The 20790-nt window shown below is 32.3% G+C and overlaps 2 protein-coding genes across 3 annotated transcripts; both read right to left on the bottom strand.

Moving 5' to 3' along the window:
* LOC123208985 (nuclear cap-binding protein subunit 1-like) lies at positions 1-13753 on the bottom strand. 2 transcript variants are annotated; one of them, XM_044626676.1, is made up of 19 exons: positions 13425-13753; positions 13215-13274; positions 12111-12167; positions 11141-11212; positions 10628-10690; positions 9919-10095; positions 9195-9329; positions 8333-8399; positions 7430-7629; positions 6283-6353; positions 5764-5848; positions 5254-5322; positions 5017-5135; positions 4612-4750; positions 2785-3285; positions 1839-2138; positions 692-870; positions 473-584; positions 1-299 (listed from the first exon to the last, which is right to left on the bottom strand). In XM_044626676.1, the coding sequence occupies exons 1-19, from the start codon at positions 13506-13508 to the stop codon at positions 195-197; spliced, it is 2595 nt and encodes an 864-aa protein (XP_044482611.1). In that variant the 5' UTR covers positions 13509-13753; the 3' UTR covers positions 1-194. The 2 variants fall into 2 exon arrangements, with proteins under 2 accessions (XP_044482611.1, XP_044482612.1); XM_044626677.1 differs by having other exon boundaries at positions 8336-8399.
* A 4078-nt stretch (positions 13754-17831) lies between these two features.
* On the bottom strand, positions 17832-18473 carry LOC123209774. Its single transcript, XM_044627912.1, has 2 exons — positions 18127-18473; positions 17832-18012 (listed from the first exon to the last, which is right to left on the bottom strand). Exons 1-2 carry the CDS (start codon positions 18449-18451, stop codon positions 17969-17971), a joined length of 369 nt encoding a protein of 122 aa, XP_044483847.1. The 5' UTR covers positions 18452-18473; the 3' UTR covers positions 17832-17968.
* Positions 18474-20790: the final 2317 nt, after the last annotated feature.

Genomic DNA, 20790 nt, shown 5'->3' with positions numbered 1-20790 from the left:
TAGCTTCAGATTTTTTGTTTTGTTCATTAATCTACCAGATAGTTGAATTAGCTGCAAACGGAAAAAATAAAAGATCCAATAGAAAACGTTGCCGCTAAAACTTCTTTCTCTTGTTTCATCTGTTGATGTCATTTACATCTGAGAAAAGACATTTAAAGAGTTCTAACTTACAACAATGAATTACCAGACAAGACTTAGTTGATGGGCCGGCGTAAACCAGAGTAAACTGCTTTGTGGAAAAGAGGATGCACATCTTCGGTTAGAACCTCAGCATCAAGCTTCTCGATATGAGGCCATATCTACCATATAAAATGCAAATGCATTGAATTTGTTAGCGAATAAGAGCAGATGTCATCGGTCATGCAATGAATCTGTAGCCTAAATGCACAGCCACATGCCACATTATGTGTACCGCCATCAATTTGGAAGAGAAAAAAGGGGAACAGAAACTAAGTCAAATGACAATGTTTACCTCAGAAGCATATTGCCTCGAGAAGGCCTTGACGTAGCCCAGAGTTGTTAAACACCATTGCTCCTTTTCACCTATATTATAAACGTCACTCGTGCTCCCACCATTGGATTGACTACCATCATTAAGAGATAAAGCAAAGCAGATATCAGAATGACATGAATGTCATTACACAAGATGAGAAATGTAAATGAAAAGAAGATGGTTGTTCTTAGAAGGAACCTGTTTTTAGGTCTTCCATTTTCATCATCCAAGTCCATTGCTGAAGATTCTTCAGCATCAACAGCCATGGCATCTGCAGGGACAGACTTTAATTCCCGCAATGTACCAGCACTTGATGTATCAGGCAAACGTTCACTCAATACACTTGAGAAACTTTTGTAAAGAGAAAGGAACAGTGCCTGTACATCACAAGGAATAGAGTTAATGAATTGAGTATAATCATTTAAATAGAAAAATGAATTTTATAAGAGAAAAAGCATACGAAAACTAGTGATATACTGATTTCTGAAAATTATGAAGCACAATTGTCAAATGCCACAGGCCATTATAAGATTATAACCATCATTATCAAATAAAGATATTGACAAGGTTAACTGATGAGGAGGCTATAATTATTTGCTTATTCTCAAAGACAAAATATTGAGACTAAAAGGAGGGAGGGAGAAGAAGGCCTTATCTCATAGCCAACCCATTGATTATTTACTCACCTTTGTGCCAACAGCGAGAATCAAGGCACAATCACTAATTCCACTTCAATATGTTTTTCCTTGCCTAGTTTCAAACATCGACTATCTAAACTTTACTCTTTTTCATTGTTCCCACAATAAAAGTCCCATGACAATGTTGTGACCCTGGATTGTATTTGTTAATTAAATTGGAGTGAATCGGAAATTTGTATTGAATGAATAGAATTTTTATCAATGGAAAGAATGATTACAATTGAAGAACCCAATTTCTCTAGCACAGCCAAGAGATTACCAGTGAAGCTCCACCTCCCAGATATAGAGCTACTCTAAAATTGGATTCTCAAAAGTTAATTCTAATCCTGCCTAAACCATACTACTTATTCAATTCAAATTCTAACTCTAATTGGACTTTTAATCACAACGGGTAATTCTAAACCCAATTGCTAATCATTAAATCCTAACCCCTATTTCTTAAATTTGCAAATATTTATTAAATTCCTAAATAACTTACAAATAATTATTAATTTCTTAATCGCCTTTGATTTCCTAAATCAGCATTATGATGGGGCCCTAACAGACAATATCCACTTCCTTAAATACAATAATGTACTGAAAAAGTAGCAATGAGATAAACTAAAGATTGAAAACCAAAAAAATACAATTGATCTTGAAATCCATACCTCATTTTCATCTAAGGCCCGAGCAAAAAGAGCCTCCTTGGCCTCTAAAGATTCCTGAGCTGATACCTCCTCTTTTTTTGCTTTTTCAGCTTGTAATTTCAATCGGTTTGTCCTTGCAGGGTTTTCACCAAGAACAGGTTCACCATCTACCAGTGTAAGTTTTGACTCAGCAGCCTCCAAATCTGCCTGTGCCTTCACCACAGCTTCTTCAGCTAATGCAACATCCTTCTTAAGAGATGCAATCTCTTTCCTTAGATCAGAGATTCGATTATACGTCTTGCTAACTGCATTTCTAAGGATCTGTAGAGAATGAAATGGGGAGAGAAGACAGGGAGAAAAACTTAAAAGAGAGTTCATAAAAATAAATAATCCTAGAAATATTGAGGGAAAGCAATTCTGCGAAACAAGTGTTAAGTGCTAAACTTGAGAAGGGAAAATAAATTAAAATTTTCCCTCTATCTGGTTAATAAGTATATGTCACAACATAAAGGTGGTATTCAAGTTTAGAAGAGCAAAGTTTTCATCCAAGCTACTAAGCTTGGAAATCATTGTTTTTCAGATCAAAATATATTACAGAAAAACCTCTGTATCTCCTCCCTCAACCGGAACATTTGAATTAAGAGGAACTCACATTTACAGTGTGTATATTTGAAAGCACCACTTAAGAAAAAAATACTAGATATTCACATCCCATTTGTTTCAAGAGAGAGATTTCAAGTTGTTATTGTTTTGCTAAGGTTAAAGCATGATATATTTTTATTGGTATTGTAAGGTAATTGTTCCTTTCCAGTGATTTAAAAGAAATTCCTCCCATATTCTCTAATTGAAATTGCTATATTGACATCCTTATCCTTGAGCATGAGAGGAAAAAATACACATGTAGGTGAAAGAGAAATCATACAGCTCATCATGAGAAAACAAGTCATAAGAAATTGCATTGATATACCTCCCATGGGCGATCTGATGTATGAAATCGGTCAATATTTGCTGGAGAGAAGACCCATCTCACAATGGCCAAATTAGAAATAAGACGGTAACCCATCATTCTATCAATTGCTATGGCTGTTATTTGTGCGTTGTTCTTCCAGTAAGAACTCACTTCTGCTATCAGCATCACCTGCTTCTCCTGATCAGGACAAATTCTTGAAATGACTTGCCCATATCTCTCCAAGACAGTGATCAAATGAGTGAAACTCTTTGATCCAATATCAAGAAGTGTTTGCACAACTACACTGAGGGTTACTTCCAAACCATGAACAGAATATAAACTTTCTTCTACCCACGCAATTATTTCACGTGCACTTTGCCTTCCTTTAACCTTACTAGTAAGTTCTGCAGAAAGTGTATGTTCCTCATTTTTCTCTCGATCATCCTCCACACTGTACTTGAAATCTGGACTGCCTTTTGGGGGAAGCAACTCTTCTAAAGCAGGTGCATTCTCGATGCTCTATAAGAACAAATATTACCAAGGAAAGAAATTAGAAGAGGTAGCATCATGTCAAGCATAAAACAGCATAAGATTTTTCAACAACAAATGTTAGATTTTGCTAATAAACTATTTCCTGACCAAATCCTGCAGTATCTCTTTCTTTATGTGAAAGAAAGAGATGAATTAAAAAAATTCCTTTCAGGTTATAATCCAAATTGTTAATTGTATGTTGATTATAACAACACATGCAGGACTCTAAATAGGTAACAGTCAAAGCAGACCAAGGTCTGCTCTGTCATAGCCTACAAAAAGAACTCCCAGCCAGACCACAGTCTATGCTCATTGGTATAAATTCAATGCAGTGAGCTCAAAGCAAAGTTCAGATAATCCATCACAAATCATGAAAACATTTTGCCAAGGGATTTCACTGGCATAAATAACAGCATAAGATTTTTAAACAACAAATGTTAGATTTTGTTAATAAACTATTTCCCAACCCACTCCTGTATTATCTCTTTCTTTATATGAAAGAAAGAGAGATGAAGTAAAAAAATTCCTTTCAGGTTATAATCCAATTTGTTAATTGCATGTTGATTTTAACAACACATGCAGGACTCTAAATACGTAACAGTCAAACCAGACCAAGGTCTGTTCTGCCATAGCCTACAAAAAGAACTCCTGGCCAGAGCACAGTATGCTGAACCCACTGCTCATTGGTATAAATTCAATGCAGTGAGCTCAAAGCAAAGTTCAGATAATCCATCACAGATCATGAAAATATTTTGCAAGCAGATCTCAAAATAACTTAAAAAAAAAGACAAAATATATACAGATAGCTATAAGAAGTATGGTTTAGAAAATGATTTAAATATTGGTCATGTTACAGAATATGTAAATTAAATATGTATATTACCATATAGGTGTAGATTATACAGATGGTAGAACTTGATTATAGGGATTTGATTATGGTAAAGCTTGCTTATAGGGACTTAATTATAGGAAGCAAATAATTCTACTTTCCTAATCTAGGATTTCTAACCTGTATATATGCAAGTATCTCTATAACAATAATAGATCAATGAAAAAATCTTTCTCTTCAATTTTGTTCAGGTCACATGGTGTAGCCTAATAAACAACGGCACGGAAAGGCTTAAAAGGAATGTAAAAATTCTAAGAAATGGTAATAACTGTTTCCAACCTAAATTTTAATAATGCTTTCAGAATAATGTTCCACTAACATTATGGAAAGTTTAATACAGACTCATTTCCATTCTTTTTAAACATTCCTGATCTGATCAGGATGAATCTATGTTTATAAATTTGCCTAGTCACCAACATCACTACCTGCTTAACTTTGTCCCAGTAAGATAGACGAACTTCCCTTTCCAACACCTCTTGAACAAACACACGTTGTGGGGCCCATTTAGGGAGTTCCAAGACATAAGCCCATTCTTCCCAAGGCCAGATAAATTGGAAGTTTGACCTACAAAACAAGAAGCTATCACAAAATGTACAAATACCAACTAAAAAGTATGTTGGTAAGAAGATCAATCATGGAGCTTAAAAATTATCTTATTGTGATAGGAGAACACAAAAATGCATGTGATCCTATAGAAGAGATAATACAGCAGTGGAACAAGTATCCACTGGAATAAAAAAGAACGTATCTATTGAAAATGGAAGGAACATCAAGAGTCACTGCAACAGAAAGCCCATACTGCAAAGGTAAATTTTCTGTTCCAAACTTACAGGTGGTGTGAAAACCACAGAATGAACCGTGTTCTGCACTCCATATCCAAGTCAGCTATTTTCTCAAAAAGAGCACGGACTGCACCAGCAACAACTGCAGGGAAGGCTCCAGGAAGAGCCTGTGCATTAAATATCATGGTCAAACTTTAATTAAGTTCCTAAATACAGTTTCTTTCCAAAACAATCAAGAAAAACAAACAAAAAGATAGACATGACTAAGTCAATATTCCATACTACCTTACAGAGATCCATAATAACCAATGTGTAATAAATGGGCTTGAAGGGAGGTTGAGGTAGCAAAAGCAACTGCAAGTAAAATAATAAACAATTGTTAGGCAGGATATAATTTCAGGCCTCATACCTACTGTAATGTTCAATTCCAGCTTTCATCCTAAAATTTAACCTATTTCTTCTTTTCACTTTTTAACATTAAAGAATTATCTTGAAGCAATCAACTAAAGTCAACCCTTTTGAGAACAACACCATCTCATTTTTCACACTCCCCAAAGAATAACACAAATTTGAAGAACTTATTAAACAGTGAAGGACAAGATGAAATCAACTTTTTAAACATATTCAAACCATTGACACCAACCTTTGTAATAAAATACATTTCACTCAAATCACATAGCAAAAAAGGAAAGTTAAAGAATTTATTCACTCAAATCACACATAGCAAAAAGGAAAGTTGAAGAATGTATTCAATGGTTCTTCCTTTGACTAACAGAAACAGTAACATAATTTTACCTGAGAGAAGATTGTCTCTGCCATGAGATACTCATATCGGAAGGGCACAGGCAGACTGACCATGAAAGAAGCACATTCCTTTCGACTAGCTTTGCATGAACCAAGAAATATCAATAATTAAAAATGCTGAAAGAAATCCAAAGAAAAAATATATATAGATAGAAAAAGGAGTCAATCACTAAAACTTCTTTTTGTGAAGAATTTGCCAGAAATAACCGGATGCTTAAAATCATGAATACAAAATCAAACTGAACTTTACCAACACAACAAAAACCAGAAGCAGAATAAACCTTTAGAAGAAGATTATGAAACAACCACTTCGTATTATTTAGTTATGTGATGAGAAAGTTGATAAAATGCATTAATATAAAACAGGCCACACAACAGTGAACAAGCAAGGATGAGAATATTTTGATTAACATCAATCTCACTATAATTAAAGTGTTAACTATCCAATCAACATAGAAGAAGACACTGTAATCATAACTGTAATTGTAATTGTCAAAGGCATATACAAACCTGCCGTTGAAGAACAAAAGCACATCCAGCAAATACTCCTCCACGATAAAGCGATCAATAGGTTGCATATCCTGTCATCCAAACAAAAAGGCAAACAGAGAAAAATATTATATTTTCACAATGGACAAATCATAAAGAAAGTAATAGGTTGCCATCTACATTTAAAAACTTTCAACAGTCGGAAACTTGCAGAAATTGTATAGACTAAAAATCTAAATAAAATAGAAGTATTATAAGTGATGGAATTAACATGTAACAAATCCTTCTGGTCCAGTATTTGGGGTTCAAATCAAGCATAGGTCCTCATCCCTCAAACTGTAGTGAAACAATAGCCAATCCAATGTTTCAAGCAGAAAAGAAAAGAACATTGCCTTGGAAAGTTCATAACCTTTTCCAAATCAAGCATAGGTTCTTGTCCCTTAAACAGTAGTGAAACAATAGCCAATCCCATGTTCCAAGCAGAACAGGAAAAAGCATTGCCTTGGATAGTTTATAACTTGTTTTCTTCTTTATGTTTCTTAAAAAGTAAATCTAAGTTGCATAAAAAATACTATATTTAACTATATTATATTGCTGAGAAATAAGTAGACCACTGATAAGCAAAACAGACCCAAAGAGCTGTGGATAACATAACTTATCCCGATCATCATAGCATATAAAGCTTGCATGCAAAAAGAGAAAATCATTCAGTTTCCTTCAGAATTAAAAAAATTGGTGGTTCCTCATCACAGAACTTGATGTTAAACTTGGAAATTAAACAAAAAAATGATATGATTTCCCTACTCAAAGACTAATATTACTCTTGCCTCAAAAATGCTTAGTTTGTCAGAGAAGTCCACTTAGACACATGTACTTATTAAGGAATCAAAGTTAGCCAGATGAAAAGAAAAGGAGGCCAAAGAAAAAAACTATTCCCCACCAAAAGAAAGTCTTCATAACTGCAAGTCCACACATAACCAGTACAGTGTTTTTTTATCTTTAAGGATATAACAAACAGATCAAATTTGGATAAAGAACTTGATAAAGCTTATTCTTTTCCCAATCCAAAAGCTCGATATGTGGCATTGACTTTATACACCAAAGATATATTACTACCAAAAAATAAAAATATTTACTTTCATCAGAAAGAGAACTTTAATATTATTACCTCACTCTTACTTGCCGGAAATATATTAAGCCTGCATATCCTTTGAGGATACTTCAACTCTGCTTCATGCTTTTGTTTACCATAAGTTATACCAGAAATAGTTGATGGCAGATTAGGTTGCTCAGGGCAGCTGATTGCCCCAAATTCATGAGACTTTCCAGAAACCAGCTGAGCTTCAAATGAAAGGTGAGGCCTTGGAACTAGCAAGTACAGAACACAAGATCAAGAAGGGTAAAAAAGTAAAAGCCTTCATCAGAAGAGTTGACCATGAAACAAAATATGCATTAGTCTATAAGTAGTTGAATCAATCACATGAAAGAAAATTGTGAATCATATTTATGAAGCATTCTGTTAAAATTTACAGTTAAGCATCACTTGTCTGTAGAACCCCAAGGGTTGGGATTGATGGTAAAAGCTTTTGCTTTTACTTTTAATTAAGTGGTCAAGAGTTCAAATCCCCCTGGTGACAAGTATTTGAGATATTATAAATCACAAGTTTCCTGGCTACCGAGGTTGCAGGATCTAAAAGCAGCCCTCATCTTAGTACTACGTGAACACGCGCTTGAGATATCAAAAAGGAAAGAAAGTATTAGTTGTCTCAAAGGTCATTTGTTTTTCTTCTATTTTTTTTTTTCTACATGCTTCAATTATTGAAAAAATCTTTAATAGCTAATTTAGGAAATATAAATCAATCATATACAAAAGTAAAATAACATAAACCTTCAAGAATTTATAACAAAACTTCTTTGAAGTATTTTCAATAACAAACCAAATGTTAAAAATAATAACAAGTAAATGTTGGCTGAACATCCATTCTCCATGTACCTATTACCACTATCAACTGAACTATATCATTAGTGGATGAACTGAAAAAGAAATAAAATGAGCTAAAAGTAATAATACCACTATCAACTTTCCATCCATTGTTTGATAGAGTTTGAATCCGCTCCCACAAATCTTCCAAGAAATCCTGAAGGCAGAACCAAAATACATTGATGGAGCAAAGGAATAGCCCAAATGAATCAAAAACTAAAATTTGTTGGATAGAGTGAGTGTGGCCAAAGCCTTATAAAAGAATAATATAGTCTAACAATAAAAGTAGCATCTGTGGACAGGATCATGTTTTTTCCACAAATGTATCTTCCTCAGATTGAAGAAGGAAGAAATAGTTATTGTAATTTGGGTGATAAATGCTTTGATTTCTCACCCAACCGACAAAATCAGAACTGCATCCTGACAATGCTTGATAGTAAAGAAGTAAATCAAAATTAAAAAAGGACTGAAGTTACATAATGACAATAGAGATATTTAACTACACTGTTATTCTGCAGAACTATGTTTAATCTTCAAACCCAATTCTTAGAATCCAAAAAGGCATGAATCCTCATTATCAGTGATACAAATTACAAAGAAAATTGTATATTTCATGTGCTAGTCTGTAAATGCTACACTGCAGCTCACTTATAAAGTGTACAACAGAGGCATAGGACATAAGTAGTTGATGTTTTAGTTATTTAAATCACAAGGCATAAGTGCTCTTGAGGACACATTTGATTTTCCTATTTCAGTTGGAAAAGAAATGATGGTGTTAGTTACATGGACAAAGAACATATGCACAATAAGAAAATACACACTGAACCACAATTCAAAATGTAATGATTGATATCCAAATGCAAGTATTTGTTCCCAAAAGGAAAATGTTATAGAATATAACATACAAAAGACAAATAGCCCAGAAGCATCATCAATGATACAGAAACCGCACCTTTTTAACAACACACTTCTCAAATTCATCATCATCATTCTCAAAGAAAGACAAACCAGTGTCTGAAGCATGCCTCCTAATGCTCAAATAGGCTTCTAAACCAACCATGACCCTCTCAATTTCCTCCGGAACTTGCTGAACATGAATACGTACTGTCAGCCGATAAAAAAGACAAACTCATATGCATTTTGAGTGAGGACAACACAACTATAAGCTCATAAAGAAGTAAGCAAAACACACATGTAACACACAGTAACAAGCAACTATTATCAAAGCTGATAAATGATTAATGCTGCCTAAGCTTATAAACATTAAAATCCAATAAAGTGGAAAAAGAAAATGTGTGAGCATAACACCAACAAAGTAATTACATCCTACAACCAAAGAATTGGATATGCAACTCCAGATTCACACTTCACTACATTCAATAGATCCCAGACAGTTAATGAAATCAAAACCAAATTATTTAAATGTCTGCTCCAGATGTCAAACAAGACTCGAAAAATTAATAATACCAATAACAAGTTATAAGATCTTCCAAGATGTCCAGAGTAGCCTTGATGACATAAAGAAATAGCTAACAAAAAATAGATATCCATTTTGTTGAGAAAAATAACAAACAACTGATGCAATAACACCAGTAATAAGTATTAGATCCAAAGTAACAAGAAATCATGTCACCAATCTTAGAAAACTATCCACCAAGCACCAAAATATACATCACCTCAACGAGTTCTGCACCTCCCCAAGGGAGGCAAGACAAGATGCAAGTCACGTAAAAATCAGCACAAGCTTGCCATGAAGGATTTCCTTTCTCCTCATCCACTGTTGTGGCAGCTGATGATAATAATGTTTCAAAGACAACTACCAGAGAACCAGGTTGGAGAACTTTGCTACACATCTGAAGAACATTGAATAAAGATCAAAATTCACATTCTCACCATATTACCAATCTCAAAAATAGTAAATAAATATATTAAAACACACACACTAACAACTTATTTGAAAAAAATTCTAATATCTGAAATCAATATCAGGACTTAACATCTCCATCTGGATGAATGATCCTTAAATTCATAAATATATAAGAACTCTTATCAAAAGGAACACCCTATACAAAGTGTAGCATGTCACATAGCACAAGTTAACACTACCCACCAAGAAAAATATTATATAGGCACATCACATGGTTACATATCATCTAGTTTATAACTTCTTCCAACATATTTTCCCACATTTCTGCCCCAGCTTATCACAAATGTAGAGTTACAAGGTCTTGATGCAAACCATAATTGCCGAAGTGGGACAGATGTAGAAAAACAGGCAAGCCATAGATCCTCTCACAATTTTAGATCAAAAGGAAGAATTAAAATTCATAGTAAACATTTCAGTCCTTTTTACACTTAACAAAACTGTTACAACAACACACATACCATAGCAGTGATAAATCGCATCAAAGTACGAATTTGATCACAATTTCCAGAATTCAAGGCATCCTGTAAAATTCATGAGAGAGAGAGAGTCAGAACACTGCACAAGGATAATATATTATAAACACACTGAATTCATATCCCAATATATTCAAAATTGTACTAACTATTTATATTTCCAATACAGCTAGGGGTGAGCGGGGCAGGGTACCCGCTCTAAAAGAGGGAACCAAAACAGAACCTTTATCCAGAACCTATTCTGGTTTCAGTTCCGGGTATCCATATGAATTTATATAGGAAGTTAAGGATGAGATCTGGGCTTAATGGTCTGTGGCCTAATTTATTTTGGCATATATAAATATCTATTTTAAAAATGAAAAAACTTTCCTCTCATATTTCATCAAGAATATCATTTAAATGACAGCAATTTAATATTTGGTTTACATATTAGCCCATCAACCAGAATAGAATTTATACTGTAAAAATAACTAGTAAAGTTTCATTGGACTTTCTCACCTGAAAAGTAGTTTGAGTATTCTCCACTAGTTTCTTAACAAAGTCCTCATTTTCCAAGTTCAACAAACCAACCTAATACAGAAAAATAAGATACAGGTTTATACAATTACATGGGATATGCCGACTAAACAGAAACTTTTTATCTTAAGAAAAATATAACAAAAGATAAAAGGAAGCCAGTTTAAGATGTGCCTTATAGAACCTATCAACTATCAAAAAGCACACTATTAAGATCTAGGGATCCTTTTTGTGAACATCTAAGATAAAAAAGATGACTAATTAACAAGAGTCACATGCTTCAGGCACTAATTGTTTTGATTTTTATGACACTAACAAGGAAGATTAAATTAAAACAAAATTAAAAAAAAACCATTGAATAAAGAAAACAGTAATCAACCACAAAGAAGAAGTGCTCTTGACAAACCGACTACTTTCGATAAAGGAAAATGTGTGTATATTTAGCAAACTTAGGGTCATTTTCATCCTCGATTATGAGATAAAGGAAAAAGTGTGGATTTATTGCAAACTTAGGGTCATTTGCATACTGATTGTAACATAACAAGAGAAATTTCCATAGTTTAGGGTTCATGTTACCTGATGGTTGTTTTCTCCCTAAATTAAATATTGGTAAACAAATTTACAACATCCATTTCATCCAAGTGACTGTTTAAAAATATTTCCATACACATACAGTATTAAAGTCCTTAAGAGGAATACACACAACTTGTGTAACAAGCCTAAAGTCCACGTAATAAGCTTTTGAAAGGGTACAAGATCATCAAAGCAACTTCAATATCTCCCCTACACCTTAATACTTATACGTATATACACTCTGCTAATATAAATATATCCTCAAAGCATTCATGCCAAACCGACATTAATATACATGTGTGAAAGTAAAAAGAAAAACATAAAAGGATTAGACACTAAAACAAAGAAGAGACTAAAATGAGGATTTAAAGTAGCCTACCAATGTCCCATATAAAGGAATTTTGTGAGGAATTTGTTGAGCACATTGGAGAAGGTACTGTCAAGATGAACAAAGTAAAAACATCAGCATGCTATGATAGTTGAACCATCTAACTCAATAAAAATAAACAATCAGCTAACGAATAATTACTCATTTATATAAACACACAAATCTCTGTTAGAAACACAGGTACGGCTATACAAATACAATAGTATCAAACAAAAAAATAAAAATAAATAAATGACAATAACACAACTAGATATACATGAGCCTAAAAAGTATGCAAGTCCATAACTCACTAGCCACCATATACGTGCACTAAAATTTACATCAGCAAAAAAGAATAATCTATGTTTGTAAATAAATATTCCACATAGAATTTGATAAGTAGCAGGCAATTACATATCAACAAAATAGAAATCCCAAAACCCTATTATTACTCAATAGAACCTTTAGTTAGTTTTCAGTTATAAATAGTGTCACCTGCATTCCATAAATACTGTCAAACATAGAGTTGTAAGTCAGACAAAATTGTTAATAACCAGAGCTTTTTTCAAGAAAATGATTTTTTCTTGGTTGGTTATAATTTGGGAAATTCCTGCTTACTAAGAGGTAAAAATTCTTATAAAAAATGCATCACGTTCATAACTTAATATTGAATGAACTGCATTTTGGTTACTGGGAGTAGTAAACTTCAAACTTGTAATATGTGAATCTAAAACATGTTAACTGTTGCAAATATGGTGCTTGAAATCAATGTCTACCGATTGTACAATGGCCTATATTTATCATCCATATCCAAAATTTATGAATTGCGGCCTTATAGATTTCTGGCCAACACTGTATATTTGCACCATAATCTCTATCATATTCATCATTAACATTCCTACTAACTTATTTTTTCAATTTTTCATCATTTCAACTTTGTTTTTTCTTCTCATGACCCCTCAATGGCTGCCAACACAAAAATTAAACAGAAAACTGAAACCTCCACTGCAAAATTAAACACACAAAGTGTACCTAAGTTCAAATTTATACCTTCGAAAATAACAACATTAGCTTAAAATTCGAAAACAAAAAAAAGAATATAAGAAAGAAAAATACGGGCAAAATATCGTTAGCAGAGTGCTCAAGCTCCCGCCGAAGTACGCCAAAGCATGTGTCCTGCAAATTCACAGACAAAACAACCTTCAGCACGCGTCCTCCACGTGACAACGAAAGGAAACACAAAATTGAACAGAAAGATATAAGAACAGAATGAAAAGAGAGCGACAGAGAGGAGTAAAAGAGAGAATATAGCGCGATTGTACGCACTATGTGATCTTTAAAGTCGCCGGAGGTGCCATACTCGGGAGACTTATCGCCGATTCGTAAGAGGAGACTCTTCCAGCTGCTCATTTCGCGTCACTCTTTCTCTATCTTCCTCGCGAAGTTGGAGGAGCGAGCGAAACAGATGCGTACAAGAACTGAAGTTGAGTTTCTTCAGCGGAGAAGAAGAAGAAGTAAATTACTTAGAGAGGGTGAGAAAATTGGAGGGATTTGCAGGGTTTAGTGTTTAGTTTAGCATTCAACTTAGAACCCTAAAATGAAACAGGCCTGTCTGTACGGGTTTTTTTTTTTTAATCTCTTTTAAAGCAGTTTTTATTTCCAAACGTTATTCGATAAAATATCTTTGATTACTAATATACATTTTTTAGGTTGTTACGTAACAAAGTAGCTCTTTTAAAATGATAATATCTGAATATTTATTAAATATATTTTAATTTATGCCTACTAATTATATTTACTAATAATTTAAATAATTCATTTTTAAAATAATAAAAAATCATCCTAAATTTAGAATAGCCCTCTGTTTATTTAATTTCCTATTTAATTATATATATATTAATAAAATTATATGTATTTGTTTTTTATATAATTTAAATATATAAATAATATATTTTTATATAATTTAATAATATTAAATTAAAAATAAAATAATACTCATTTATATAATGATATATCATTTATATATTTAAATACATAATTTTTTTTATATAACATTAAAAAATTATTTAAATAACAAAAAATAGGTTTTATATATAAAAAATATAAATTTAACTCTCAGTTAATGATATGTAAAAATCAAAATTTTGATTTACTTAATTTAATAATTATAAGATTAATTATTAAATTTAAGATTTATTTTACTCGATATAATTTATTAAGTATTAAAGGGACAATCTGCTTCTGATAGGATCCATTGTTACCAAAAAAAAAAAAAAAAAAGACCATTTCTCTATATACATAATATAAACAGGTGGAGTAGGTGAAAATGGGGTGGGAAAATGTTATTAACAAATAAATAAATAAATAAATAGTATACCTGATCGATGGCCAGTACCACATGAAATAATGTTTCCAAAATTCGTCCCCACGGATGCAATACTCATTTTGGCCCCCAAAGGTTTTGAACATAACAGCAATGCCCATAAATGTAACTTTTTTAATTCCTGTAGCCCCTTTACTCATCGAATATTAATTTTAGCCCCTAAATAACTTTTCTAGATTGGCCGCTGCCACATTTAATCAGTATTTTTTCAGTTAACTCTTTACACAAACTCATCTCTTTACACGATTAATTTACATACAATCATTTTTATATCTTCATAAAATTTAATCCTTTTTTTTCTTAGTTTTTCAAGTAAAAATATCTCTAAACATTATTAATTAATTTTGGGTTTTATTAAGTAATAAGTATTTCATAAAAAAAAAAAGTCAACCTTTTTTACATGAAATAAATACCGCATCATCTTCTAAAAATAACTAAAATTAAGCCCTCTGCAAGCACTTGAAATTTGTCAATCACATATCCATACATGGAAAAAGAAAATTACAATTCAAACCCTAACAATCTTCAATCCTACTTTCTATATATATGTTAGACCACTAGCAAAGATTATTCAAGTAAATTAGCAATACCAAGTAAAAAAAAAATGGCAATGGTTAACACGTGTTTTGGCCTTGGCCATGGTGGTGGCGATGGTGGCCATCCTAATGCTTGCTAATTTTGGGGCCATAGAAATAGCATGTAGAGAAGATATGGTCACGCTTAAGAAAGAATGTGAGCGATTTGTGAGAAAAGGTGGAAAAATAATGGAACCAAGCAAGGAGTGTTGCACAAAGGTAATAAAATTTGATTTCACTTGTATTTGTAAAAACTTTACACCCAAAAAAGAGAAGTTTTATAGCTAAGAGAAGATTATGCAATGTCAAAATCTTCACTACAAGAAATCCAATGTGTAAAGATTTAAATGAAATAAGTTTCATATATTGTGCATTGATACTTGACTGAATTTATACAAGAGTGATATTTCTATATGAGGAAATAATATCTTGTACAAGAAAAAATCAAGAATTGTATGATAAGAAAATAATATATTGTATAGCAATAAAGATTATATTCTAAATATTTATTAACATCCCTCTCAATCTCAAGTGGATAAAGAGTTTGTTAATTTGTGATATAAGTCATAAAAACATCATGAGGGATGAGCCTTCTGGTTAAGACATCAGTTATTTGATTAATAGAAAAAACTAAAGCAAAATGAATGATGTTATTAACCAAATGATAACAAACAAGGTAACAATCAATTGTAATGTGTTCAATGTATTAAGGAAAAACATTATTGTGGAGAATTTGAATAGCACTTTGATTATTATAGTAGATGTTTGTAGCTTTGAATTAAGAGACTCGCATATCTTGTAGCAAATCATCAAAGTTAGAGAAGTTTGAAGGTAATGTCTGCAAGTGCTTTATACTCTTCATTTATACCTGAACAAGAAATTATTGTTTGTTTTTTGTTGTGCCAAAAGATGCGAGAACATCCTAAGAAAAGAGCATTTACCTGTGGTGGAACATCTATATATGTAATCACTTGTCCAAGCAATAAAAGAATATGTATGTAATATAAGTAAAGATTGAGTTAAAAATGAAGACTGAGGAACAAGATACTTTTGATATATTGAAGTATATGAAGCACTGTTGCAAAGTGAGTAGTACAAAGGGTAGTCAAAACTTGATCATGTAACACCCTTAGATATACTGGAAAGGCATTTTTGTTATATTTTATACTTAAATTCGAATCCAAAATGATTAGGGTCAAAATTGAATCAAAATCTTTATTTTGGTCTAATGTACAGTTGTGCATGATAAATGCATACTCATGTCTTTTGCCATGTGAACAACCTATATAGGCTGCCACATTGGTAAAAGAAGGAAGATGTACGCCCATACAACCTTAGGATGTATAATCATACATAATGCATTTTAGAATAGTCTTAGTTAAGAACTAATTTTCGAATTGGCGAAAGATTTTCTTTTTGGAATGAGAAACCCCACCCAAACTTAACTGACCTTTTAGAGTTGAACCAATCACACCGAGTAAGTTAGACTTCGGGTTCAATAATTGGGGTCATAATTATTGAATCAGGTAAGTTTAGAGTTTCATTTTGAAATATGGTTAAAGAAGACTTGAACCCATACGTTCTTATACATGAAGTCTCATCTTTTGCCACTAAGTTATCTTTTTGGGGGTGAGAAGGATTTTTAGGAAGATATATATATATATATATATATATATATATATATATATATATATATATATATATATATATATATATATATTGTCATCTCCCCACAAGGAACCCTAATTTTGCTTCCACTGATTTAATTAGAGAGAGTGCATATCCTAGAGAGGGGAAAGTTCAAGCCACCAACAAAAGGAGCTTGGTGCAAAGGAAGATTTTCAGTCATCAAGAATTTGGAAAGAAAGAGAGTATCAACCCCAAACTCTGTCAATGCAAAAACTATAACTCGATTGCTAGAGAGGAATCTTGTTTGTTACTATGTTGAAAAAGAGAATTATGAATTGTTTGTCACCTAAAAAGAGAAAGAACTCACTAAGGTGCCCATCAATAGCTGAGAAAGAAGCGAATGATAAAAAATGTGTAACATACAACATAAAAAGAAGAAACAACATTGAAAGAGAGAACTTGTAAGAAGGAGCCCACAAATGCATGCGTGTATAGTCCAAAAACGAGTACATAACATTGGAAAAGACTAACTAGCTAGAAATATAATCCTCCTTTGTTGGGGTGAAACTGAAAGTCCTCAAAAGTTAAGGGTGGATGCTATGATTAGAAAAATATTGAAACCCTAGTTTTATAGATGAAATAGACTGTTTTTAAACCAATAGGGTGCAAATAGAAATATTATACTCTGATACCATATAAATAGTTGAATGAAATAATCTTTATATATGTTGTGTATCAATATGTGATTGAATTTATACATGAATCTTATTCCTACACAAAGAAATAATCTCTTGTCAACAAAAATAATTATATAATAAAAACAATTTATCATATAATAAGAAAGAATATACTCCGAATATATTTTAACAGATCAATACCCTTCAAATTTCTTATTCAATGAAGAACACTTGATGTTGATATTTAGGTACTGGAAGATTAAGCTTCTGCTTAAGGATCATAACTGGCATATATAAAAAATAAATTTATTTATATTATTATTATTATTTTTTACATATATATCTTCTGATAAAATGATTTTGTTGAATTCAATAAAATAATTTAAAAGTAAGATTAATGTTCACGTGTCAAAATATTTGTCTTGGGAAATTTATGGATAATTAGTCTAATTAAAATTAAATATGCATATTTGAACATAAATTAAACTTTTTTTAATTTAATTCTTAGAAAAGACATACAAAATACATGTTATTATTATCGAATTATGTCTTCTTGTGAAGCTTCAACCTTGGGTTTGGACCTCTTCCATCACCATATATGGTGGTTTAGACCTCTTCCATCACCGCATATGGTGGTTTAACTATATAACCTGAAACAATGACAAATCAAAGATTACTCAGCTTGCAGCAATTGTGTTACCGAACAAACATTCATATTCAAAAATTTAAAATCATTAGGGTTTAGAGAAAAGAGAAAAACTTACTTCCGCATTTTAAACCGGGTTGAACTTTTAGACCACAGTATCTTGCTACGTGGACCATCTTCTCTGGGCTATAAAGCTTCTCCTTTTCAGGTGTTAAGTTTTTGCAAATGCAAGTGAAATCGAATTTTATTACCTCTGTGCAGCACTCCTTGCTTGGGTCCATTATTTTTCCATCTTTTTTCACAAATTGCTCACATTGTTTCCTAAGTGTGACCATATCTCCTCCACATGCTATTTCGGCAACCCCAAAATAAGCAGGCATTAGGGTTGCTATTGCCACCATCACCATGGCCAAGGCCAAAACAGGAGTGTTCACCACTGCCATTTTTCTCTTTACTTGTTATTGGTAACTTGTTTCGAATTTGAATAATCTTTGCTAGTGCTCTAACATATATATATAGAAAGTAGGATTGACAATTGTCAGGGTTTGAATTGTAATTTTACTTTTCTAGTTATGGGTATGTGATTGACAAATTTCAAGTGAGTGTACAGGGCTTTATTTTAGTTATTTTTAGAAGATGATGAAGGATATATTTCATGTAAAGAAAGTTGACTTTTTTTTTTTTTTTAATGAAACATTTATTATTGTCAAAAAATCCAAAATTAATTAATGATTTTTAGATATATTTTAATTTGAAAATCTAAGATTAATATCACAGAGATAAAAAAGCTTTTGTATGTAAAATTAAAGTGTAGATAGATGAATATGTCAACTTAAAAATATTAATTAAATGTGGCAGCGGCCAATCTAGAAAAATTATTTAGGGGCTGAAACAATATTCAATGAATATAGGGTCGGAGGAATGAAGAGTTACATTTATGGGCACTACATTGTTTTTTGTACTCAACAGTATAGAGATGGTGGTGGTCTTGGCGGCCGACTTTAGGGTGACCTATTGGGCAGATTGAAGAGCTCGTGGCTTGGTTCAAAATCCCTTGGATTATGCCTTCACACGACCTTTAACAGTTGATCTATCAAAATATTTTTCAACAAGCTATGTCAAGATAGCTCACAGTCCATGTAAAAAAAAAAAAAGGGTTTGGGTTATGTTATAAATCATTTCATCTTTTTTACATGTTTGTTAGAGATGACGATAAATTATGTTAGGTTGGCTCTAGTGTGATCTGCTATGCTTAAGATTTTGACCGGGCCTAGGTTCACTAAATGAAGGGTTTAGTTGGTCAGGTTAACTAGATTGACCTCTTTAACATGTTTACTTAATACCTTTGGGGGCCAAAAGAAAAAATTTGGATCTATGAGGATGAATTTTGCAAACATTATATTTAATTTTATGTATAGAAAGTTGTCCTTCACACCAAAGATTAATTCATGCAAGGATGATCATGGACTCATTCCATGACATGAACATCTTATAGGTTATTAAGATCTCATGGCTTTTTTTCAATATGTGACTTTACAACTAATTTTTGTAACATTTTTATCTGCTATGATCATTTGTTTTTTTTTTTTAAATAATTTTGATTAATTTATCAACAATATACAAAATGAATCAATTTCCTTCCTACCTCACTTCTTTCAAAATCTTTTTAACACCCAATCCGTTCTCTTAAGTCGGAATTTGTGGGAAACTATTTAACGTGTCATTATTAATAAGACTGAGTAACAATGGTGATTTTTGAATTGGTTTTCTTATTTCTTTTTGCCTCGAATGTGACAATCTTATGGAACTCTCTTCACCTTTACAGCATACTTACAGAAAATAAACTATCTGAAACTGAAATTACGGGTGAATTGCATATGATCAAAAGTGGATAAAAAATAGTAAAACAGAATCATACTTGAAAGACTTCCTTGCTCTTTAAGAGTTAAATTTATCAATCCTTTTACATAATAAAAATATTTCACATAGAGCTGTTAAAAGGGCCGGATCGACCCCTCATAAAATGCCACAGTCTATCCTGAAATGGCCGGTAATTTTGCAGACTATGCCAGATTTGTGAATAAGATCCACCAGCCAACTAATTAAAAAAAAGAAAGCGATAGGGACAAAGTGTGTTTGTGGATACTGACACAGTGAAACTCATTTAACAAGAGTGCTTATAATTTCAAGCGTTCATTTTGGTAGCTGCATTTTTTAACAATGTAGATTTGAAGACATTAGAACAACGAGGACGACAGAGTCGTCTAATTAAATTTTGGGTTTGCGTGGTGTCATAAGATAGAGATTTGGCATGGTGCTGCTGACATAATCCTTATATCTATGACAACCTTATGACATGCATTTTAATAGCACCCACAACAAGCTGTCGAAGATCCAAGAGTGCATCGGAAAGAGTGTTGATCACCAAAAGAAGAGAACTTTAGCTTGAAAGAGATAAGCCAAAACCCGATTGCTAGAGAAAAAACTCATTTTCCTACGATGTTGAAAAAAAATCGATTTTTGAAGAAAAATTGATTTGTTACAACATAAAATGAGGGTAGCCGTGAGAAAAAACCCATTAAAGCACTTATTGATTACTGGAAAAAAGAGAAAAAAAACAATAATTGTATAATTGATAATCGAAAAAATAAAAACAATATTGAAAAATGAGAACCAAAGAGAAGAAACCCATAAAAACACACATCTATGATTGAAAAAAAGGAAGAATAACACCTTAAAAAGACTAAACGACCAAAATAATATCCTCTTTATGTGGGGTGAA

Source organism: Mangifera indica, chromosome 2, assembly GCF_011075055.1.
Source record: "Mangifera indica cultivar Alphonso chromosome 2, CATAS_Mindica_2.1, whole genome shotgun sequence".
Lineage (NCBI taxonomy): Eukaryota > Viridiplantae > Streptophyta > Magnoliopsida > Sapindales > Anacardiaceae > Mangifera > Mangifera indica.
Note: the sequence above shows the minus strand (reverse complement) of the source record. Positions and strands in the feature narration are given on the sequence as shown.